The following is an 8,720-nucleotide window of genomic DNA, read 5'->3' on the forward strand; positions in this document are numbered from 1 at the left end:
CTGATGTGGGTGCAAAACCCATTTTCTAACTATTTCAGATGTGCCCCCCTGTTTTGTTTTTTTCCCTGACATGAAACAACCTGCTGGGACTGACTAGCCCTGCTCGGCTTCTGCCCTCTCTCCTTCCAGGTCTTCCAGAAAGAGCTGGGGAAGCGCACGGGGACAGTCCAGGTGCTCAAGCGCTCCGGCCGGGAGCTCATCGAGAACAGCCGGGATGACACGACCTGGGTGAAGGTGCAGCTGCAGGAGCTGAGCAACCGGTGGGACACGGTGTGCAAGCTGTCCGTGTCCAAACAAACCCGCCTCGAACAGGCCTTGAAGCAGGTGAGCAGAAGGCTACGGGTGGAAACGGTCTCAGAGAACTTTGCCAGGCTCCATGTTTGTGCTGGGAAGTCAACGCAAACCTCCGAGAAGAGGTTTTTGCCCAGTGACTGATCTCCTGGCTGAGCGGGACCCCCCAGCCCTGCAGCAGTTACCAGTGAGAGCAGCAAAGCAGTGGGTTGGTGTCAGTTATTTACTTATTCTTTTCCTCAAAGAAGAGCTGATAAAGGCTGATTTGAAAAGGGAGCATGAAAAGATTTCACCGATGTGCACAGCAGGAACAGAGCTGTGATCAGAGACTGTCCAGACTGGTGTTTGCTAATGTCCAGTGCAAGAGAGAGACCTAGATTGAAGCTAAGGGGAAAAAAACCAAGAGGTCAAAGGCTCTCAAGTAGTTTTTATGTCAAGTAGGCAATTTACAGAATAAACTACCCAGGTCCCAAGTTGGTTAGAAGACAGGTAGTTGTGCTGTTTTTAAAAACATTTAGTTCTTCGGTGCAGATGATGCTGAGGGGAGGGAGGTGTCTGGCCACTGGGGCACCCGTCTGCTGGTGCTGCACAAACCCAGGCCGACAGAAAGGGCTTTTTTTTTCCCCCTTTTTTAATTTGTTTTTAAAGTCCCTTTCAGCCCTTTGTCTCTCCAGCTGTCAGCGGTGAATGGAGCAGCCCATTTCAGGAGGAGGATGGCTAACGCTTTTGCTTTTGTCGCCGTAGGCAGAGGAGTTCAGGACGGCCGTGCACATGCTGCTGGAGTGGCTCTCGGAGGCAGAGCAGTCCCTGCGCTTTCGGGGAGCGCTTCCCGACGACGCCGAGGCGTTGCAGTCCCTCATCGACGCGCACAAGGTAGCGGGGAGCTCTGAAACGCAACCCGAGCAAAATTTATGGGGGAGACTGTCGCGAAATAATTCATGTGGGCCTTTCAGGAGTTCATGAAGAAAGTGGAGGAGAAGAGAGTGGACGTGAACGCGGCGGTGGGCATGGGGGAGGTCATCCTGGCCGCCTGCCATCCCGACTGCATCACCACGATCAAACACTGGATCACCATCATCCGAGCCAGGTTCGAGGAGGTGAGTCCACCAGGCTTTGTTCCAGGCTGACGGCGAGAGGCGGTGGTGGACACCCCAACCAAGGACGGCCGCGTGGCGTGGGTTCCTGCCCCGGGTTTCCCCGTGCTGGGCTGACAGTCGTCTCTGCGTGTCCAACAGGTTCTCACGTGGGCGAAGCAGCACCAGCAGAGACTGGAGTCTGCGCTTTCCGAGCTGGTGGCGAATGCAGAGCTTCTGGAAGAGCTCCTGGCTTGGATCCAGTGGGCTGAGACAACCCTGATCCAGCGGGACCAGGAGCCCATGCCACAAAATATTGATCAGGTCAAAGCCCTCATCTCCGAACACCAGGTGAGCCCAGCGCCGAATACGGCGGGCGCTCGGGAGAGGGGCGGAGGGGCTGTTCCTGCCCCTCCATGGAGGAGGCATGGACTTCTTTTGGAAGTCCCTATTAAAACAGCGTGTGACCCAACCGGAGCTGTCACCTGGGAGCAAAGCAAAGCCAACCCAGGCGATGAACTTGGAACGTTTTCAGATCCAAGCCAGTGCTTAACGCTCCCATCTCCTCTGTGGGCTTGGCATGTCCCAGCGAGGATCTGGAGCAACAGGAGACCCAAAACATCTCGAAACCGCAAAGGTTTTCTTGTCCCTTCTGTATTTTGACAGTCCTTTATGGAGGAGATGACGCGGAAACAGCCAGATGTGGACCGGGTCACGAAGACGTACAAGAGGAAAGCTACTGAGCCCCCCCACGGGCCTTTCATCGAGAAGTCCCGCAGCAACAGTATGTCTCTGCTTGATACGCAGCTTTGGGTGAAACGTGCTACGATGGGAGGAAATGAGACGCGTAGGAAACTCATTAACTTTGATTATCAATTAACAAGGCATCCTGCATTGACAGCCACCAGGAAGGCAGTTGAAACTTGTCAGGAGGCAAAAATCCAGGTGGCATTTGCCAAAACACCCGTGTTGGGGTGTGCTGCGCCTGGGGAAGCTTGTGCTGTCGCTGCTTTTCTCTTTCTGTCGGTAGTTGCTTTGTGATGAGATTGTGAGGTCTTTTTTTTATGTTGTTTCTTGAAGCTAGAGTCCAATGTGAATTCCCAAGGGCAAAGGGAGTGCAGGGAGGGGTTCGGTGTAGAGCCGTCCATCGCCCCGTCCTACCTGGGAACGCTGCATCCCTTCAGAGAGCAGCCAGCAAGGCTGTGGGAGGTTTTCTATTTGAAAAATAAAATGTGTTTCATTGCTGCTCTTTCCTGGACTGCTCAGACCCACTGAACCCATCCCCACCACCTCAAACAATTCCTTTTCTCCCTTTTTTCCAGGAAAATCCTTGAGTCAGGCCACCCCCCCCAGCATGCCCATTATCTCCCAGTCGGAAACAAAGAACCCCCGGATAAACCAGCTCTCAGCCCGCTGGCAGCAGGTCTGGCTGCTGGCGCTGGAGCGGCAGCGGAAACTCAACGATGCCCTGGACAGGCTGGAGGAGGTAACGGCCACCGGCTGCTCTGGGCAGGGTGGGTGGGAGCGGTGCTGGGGTTTGCTTGCCGGAGAGGTGTGAGAAGCATTTTAAATTAGTGCTGCCTCTTGAATTGCCCAGCTCTTGCAGACAGTTGCTGCTGCTTTTCTGAAAACGCCAAAAGAAAAAGGAAATAATAACTCCTGAAATATTAAGGCTGAAAAGTACCTTCTGTAATTAACTGCACATTAATGAACTGCTTTGTGCCCCTGCAGTCGGTATCTGTAGAGGTAATGACAGCCAGGCCTGCTTTACTCCTAGTAATTAGTTTAACAATTGCTGTCTATATCTTTTCCAAACATCTAATGTAATTTTTGTTTTTATTTATGCTTAACAAAGCAGCTATGCCCAGAAGTGAGTGTTTTTGTTTTTTGTTGCTTTTGCTGTAGGTCAGTTCAGTTTATACGTATTAATGTTTTTTCTTTGTTGCTTTTAACTCCAAGAATGTCTAGAGGAAAAAAAAAAAAAAGCGCTAAAAATTGTTGCATTACCTTGCTGTGAGCTGCTTGAGCTGGTGGGGTTATGGGAGTCCTTTTGGGACGGGGGGATAAAAAGGGTGTTAGTTTAAATTGGAGGGCGAGTGGCTCGTCTGAGGCTGGTGGCAGAGCCGCAGGGCCAGGGTTTGCAGAGCTGAGATGTGCCCCAGCTGCTGTCTTACCTGGAAGACGAGCAAGAAATCCCTTCTCAGCTGCTTAGAGGGAAAGGGAGAGGGAAGATGCGTGCCCAAAACGATGCCAGCAATGGGTATTCCTCCCGGGCAGAGCCTGGCGAATCGTTAGGCGAAATCCCAAGCGAGGAAGCATCCCCAAATACCCGACCAGAGACGGGGGGTGTGTGTGTGTCTGTGTGCAAGTAGCTGATATCTCTGCCTATGTGTACGTATACCAGCGTGGGGGATGCTGCATCCCGTGTCGATGGTTCCGTGATGCGCAGTCCACGTGGTGGCTGTCGGCTACGCTGTGTGTCCTTCTGTTCTGGAAAGTCGATTTGAGTGGCCGCCTCGTTAATGGGGGTCATCTGGATAAACCCAGATAAACCTTCCCAGGAGGGTGGGCAGTGAGCGTTAGCGCCGGGAGCTCGGGCACGGCCTCACCTGAAGGCTGGTGGTTTAGGGTGCTGTAGGGTGCTGGTCCTTCGGGGATTTCCCCCGCTGACTCTCACGGGTTTCCTTCCAGTTGAAGGAGTTCGCAAACTTTGACTTCGATGTCTGGCGGAAGAAGTATATGCGCTGGATGAACCACAAGAAATCCCGCGTCATGGACTTCTTCCGGCGCATCGACAAAGACCAAGATGGGAAGATCACCCGGCAGGAGTTTATCGACGGCATCCTCGCCTCTAGTAAGTCCCTGCCTGCCTGAAACGAGCCCGGAAAATGGCCACCTCGGTCTGACAAGGTTGTCTCCACTCAAGGACCGAGATGCAGACCATGTCCCGACATCCCCAGCTCTGATGAGTGAGGTCCCTGCATCGGTTGCTCATTTCTCTCTCCTTCCAGAATTCCCCACCACGAAGCTGGAGATGACCGCGGTGGCCGACATCTTTGACCGTGACGGCGACGGCTACATTGATTACTATGAGTTTGTGGCTGCTCTCCATCCCAACAAGGATGCCTACCGCCCCACCACTGATGCCGACAAGATCGAAGATGAGGTAAAGCACCAAAACAGATGGGTGCTCGGGGGTGTTGGGGTGGTTCAGGCTGCAGGTTGGCAGTGGGAAAGACAAAAAGGAGGAAAAAAAAAGGATTGTGGTGGTACCGAGCCAAAATTATTGGCTGGTACTGACAGTACCTACCATGTTTTTGAAGGAAAGGGTCCCTAGGGCTGTGTGTTATCCAAGCAGTGCCTTGTGTTGGGGAAAACTCCCAAAATCCTAGTCCCTTACCTCTCTTGTTGGTGATGGCAGGTCACCAGGCAAGTGGCCCAGTGCAAGTGTGCCAAGAGATTTCAAGTGGAGCAGATCGGCGAGAACAAGTACCGGGTAAGGCAGAGGGGGCCGAACGCTGCCCCAGCGGCACAAATCCTGCTCCCTCTTCCCACCGGGGCGGGCAGGGGAGGGGGGGAATCACCGACGGGGTGCCCAGCCTGGCGCAAGGGGGAACCCCCCTGGGCTCCCCAGGGCGAGACGGAGACCTCGTCCTCCGGCTCCCGGCAGAGGTGGCTGGGCCGTGTTTGCCCAGCGCTATCCTCAGCCCCAGGGCGTTCCCCAAATCGGGAGAGCATAAAAGTGGCCCTGTTCTGGGACGGCCAGCCCACCGGCCCCGTGAAACGCTGCATTCACTCCACCGGCAGCCGCCCTTGAAGTTTTCCTCGTGGATGAGTGTACCTTACGCCTGTGTTTTTCTTAGCTCGCTCCCGAAGAAGGGAGAATAATTTCCTTAAAGAATCTCTTTGTAACGAGCTTGCTGTTTATGTTTCAAATCGTTCACCGAGGTGAACTGGTGAAACGAGCTGGCAGCAGAGCTGCCTGCTGGTTTGGGGGCTGATGCTCCGGCCGGGAGGAGCGGAGCCGCAGCGCTCGCCCCCCCTTCCCCGGCTGCACCAGTCCCAGGCTCCCCGAGCTTCTACCTTACACCCAAACAGCATAAACCCCACAGATTTCTAACTACCTGCAGTTAACAGTTTTCATGATTATTGCACTGTTAATCCCATGAATGTTTTTCTTGTTTTTCTTTCCCCTCCTCTTCCTCTTGACTTTCCTTCCCCCTCGCCCCCCCCCATCCCCTCTGCCTCCACAACTCCTCTCCCTCCGTAGTTCTTCCTCGGCAATCAGGTACAGTTTGCCTTGCGATGCTGTCTCTCACCTCTATTTTTTTTTCCTTTTTTTTTTTTTTTAACTAATGTAGCTTTGTGTGTCCGTGATGCTGCTCTGTCCTTTGTTGCTGTGGGAGGATGTGATCTGTGAGCGCTGCTCAGCAGAGCCTGGTACAGAGGAGTGCCCTGAGCTGGGAGGGCCACCCAAAAAAAAGACTACATTGGGCAGAAAAAGGGAAAAAATTCAGTGGAAAAAGCAGGATTTGACCAAAATGGAGATCTTTTTTTCTCTCCGTGGCTCCTTTCTTGGATACGTTGGGGATGTTGATGGTAACTGGTGGCAAATCACAGCACCCTGCTGCGGGCAGCACTGAGATACAGGCTTGTGCCTGGGACTGCCCTCTTTTGGGGAGCAGCCAGTCCAGCTGAAATCACAGGGGTACAACTACCTGTACGAGGGCTGTACCAGGCTCTGGGTGGGCTTGGATCGCAATCACCGTGGAATGAGAATGCTGAGTTCCACCCCTTTAATCCCATAGGTAACGATAACTAAACTCTCATCCCCACTACACCCGCTGAGTAACTCCTAACTGGAGCAAGGCTCACAAAACCTGCATGTATATCCCCATTACTGTCATGACCCGAGATGATCAGGTGCAGTGTGCCTGAGTGCCGGCTGGTTTGGGGGGCAGAGCTCTTTTTTTAATGGGACTGGAGCATCATGTGCCATTATGATGTGCCCATTGCCCCTACTTGAATAGAAAAGCATATTTTTCATTGTGGAATGACGGTGCCCTACCAAAAACATACCCAAGAAGAAACAAACTTGGATGTTGGAAGTGGATGGATCCAGGAGAGCTCTGGCTTTTAATTTAGGTAGTGATTACAGAAACATTTTCAACAGCAACTGAAAAATAGTGTAAATGCGGCAGTGGAAATGAGAATTGACTTGTCCCTGGTTTTCCCTGGTGCAGAACTAGCTTTTGAAGGACACCTTAGGTAGAGCCCAGAGAGAAGGAAGGCAGCTCCTCTGCCCTTCTCCCTGCCCGCGGGCACCATGGCCATGCCGAGCGGGGCTACGGCACCTCGTTCACCACCGTGCTGGGGCGAGCACGTTTTGGTAGGACCCCAAGCAGGGAGACCCACCAGTGCATGGTCCAGGGTCCCATGTCCCTGCGGGAAGGAGAGCCGGAGATGCTGTTGCCTCCTGCCCCTCTGCCTGGCGCGACCCATCTCAGTGTGGCTTTGCACCCTCTTGTTTTCATTTAATCTCTTGGTTTTTGTGTTCTTATCCACCCAGGGAAAATGTTGCTGCTTTTTTTTTTTTTATTTGTTTTATTTTTTTAATCATTCTGAAGATGGTCTTGCTTTCAAAGGCTGGTTCCCCTGTCTTCTCATCACAGCAGGTGCTCTGTAGACCTGGATGCGGAGCTGCTACCCGTGAGCCGGGCTCCCGGTGTCCTGCACCGGCTCTGCCGCTTGCCCGTTGCAGAGGGCAACCAGGAGCCTGGGCTTGGCTGTCCAGGAGATTTAGGGAGCTTTGAAAAACAGACACATGCTTCTGATTCAGGGCGCACTTGTTTGACATTGCAGGTGTTTAAAATCACTAATGAACATTGCAATCACTAATCAACATTGCTGCGGGATTCCTGCCTGGATTCCCATCACTCTGCACTCACCAAAACATCCTCACTGGGCGATCTTTGCGGTGGGGGCTTTCTGGCTGGTGGGGGTCAAGTCTGAGGCTCAGTGAAATCCCTGGACTTCAGACTTGATGATAAGAGGTTTCTCGCTCAGCGGTGACGCAGCACTGCTTGCCTTGCTGATTCACTGGCACTCAGTGATCGGAATCGGCCGGCTCTTTTCCACATGGGCTGCACCAGGAGGGTCATTGCATTGCCAGCCTCTGTTTCCTTCACAATAAAAGGAAAAACTACAATTTGGGCTGAGAAAACCCATCCAAAGACCAAATTCCAAAGCCTCATTTGCTACTGTAAAAAATTCTCTCTTTCCAGCTTTAAAACTAAAGGATTTGGATAGTTGCATCATCTTAAAACCACACAGCAGAAAAACTCCTGTAAATTGGTACTGGCCTGCACTTATTCCAGAACCACCTATCTGGAGAAACCTTAAAAGTATTCAATAGCTCAATAAAAGCATTTGGTGCAGCCTGCTGCAGGAAGGAGCCGAGTGTCCCTTGTCGTGTCCCCCTTGTCTGAACTGTTTCTTGGCTCCGCAGTTCGGCGATTCCCAGCAGCTGCGGCTGGTCCGTATCCTGCGGAGCACAGTCATGGTTCGCGTCGGTGGAGGATGGATGGCCCTGGATGAATTTTTAGTGAAGAATGATCCTTGCAGAGGTAAGGCAGTTCCTGGGTTTTATACAGCTGGCGTCTTCTCACCCAGTAAGGGGAGTTTGAGAACTTGTCTGCTGTGACTGTGAATGACCAGGTGGGTCTGGGTTATCCAAATAACAGGCGGCAACTGGAGCAAACAGATCCAAAGCAAACCACAGAACTTAAAATCACAAGATTTGGCAATACTGCAGCAAATCTCACAAGTGTTTAGCCAGGTGTCCTGGAAGAAGAAGAGGGAAGCGTTGTGTTTCTTATTTTTAAGACCCCAGCAAGCAGAGCTGCGTTGCCATGCTGGGGGTCTCGGCTTCCCTTTGAAGCGGTCGGTGCATACTTGTGACTCTGGGTGATGGAGTAAGCTTTGCAAAGGTGATCTGAAAGAATTCAAAAAGTTCAAAGCCAGGAGAGGGTAAAATCCTGGTTGGAGACACTCTGGGGAGAAGATGCTCCAGCTCAGGATCCGTGAACCCATGGCACTGCAGCACTGGGCTGTGGCCACGGGGCACTGATGGTCCAGGCTCATCCTAGTGAATAAGGAGACATTTCTCCTGTGCCTTTGAACTGCTTGATTTCTCTCTGATGTATTTCTAGTACAAGTATTTTCAGTTCGTTTGTTGTCTTTAGAGCAGCAGCATAAGGAACTAGTTTGGAAACCCTGAGCTGTGCAGGACCATGCACCTTAAATAGCTGTTTGCAGTGAGAGCTGCTGATGGTGCTGGGTCTTCTTTTAATGCCT

At 52.3% G+C, this 8,720-nt stretch overlaps 1 protein-coding gene across 17 annotated transcripts in view; it reads left to right on the forward strand.

Moving 5' to 3' along the window:
* MACF1 (microtubule actin crosslinking factor 1) overlaps positions 1-8,720 on the forward strand; it is a 146,874-nt gene that overhangs the window by 131,787 nt on the left and 6,367 nt on the right. For 11 of the 17 annotated variants that reach the window (XM_075047360.1, XM_075047366.1, XM_075047359.1 and 8 more), the window contains 11 exons: positions 130-324; positions 1,036-1,164; positions 1,245-1,388; positions 1,527-1,715; positions 2,031-2,148; positions 2,687-2,850; positions 4,056-4,218; positions 4,376-4,530; positions 4,786-4,860; positions 5,635-5,652; positions 7,873-7,990. In XM_075047360.1, coding sequence (XP_074903461.1) covers positions 130-324; positions 1,036-1,164; positions 1,245-1,388; positions 1,527-1,715; positions 2,031-2,148; positions 2,687-2,850; positions 4,056-4,218; positions 4,376-4,530; positions 4,786-4,860; positions 5,635-5,652; positions 7,873-7,990 — 1,468 coding nt within the window. The remainder of the gene's footprint in view (positions 1-129; positions 325-1,035; positions 1,165-1,244; positions 1,389-1,526; positions 1,716-2,030; positions 2,149-2,686; positions 2,851-4,055; positions 4,219-4,375; positions 4,531-4,785; positions 4,861-5,634; positions 5,653-7,872; positions 7,991-8,720) is intronic. The other 6 variants (XM_075047369.1, XM_075047365.1, XM_075047364.1 and 3 more) reach the window with 1 other exon arrangement.

This window comes from Buteo buteo, chromosome 16 (genome assembly GCF_964188355.1).
Source record: "Buteo buteo chromosome 16, bButBut1.hap1.1, whole genome shotgun sequence".
In the NCBI taxonomy this organism is placed as follows: domain Eukaryota; kingdom Metazoa; phylum Chordata; class Aves; order Accipitriformes; family Accipitridae; genus Buteo; species Buteo buteo.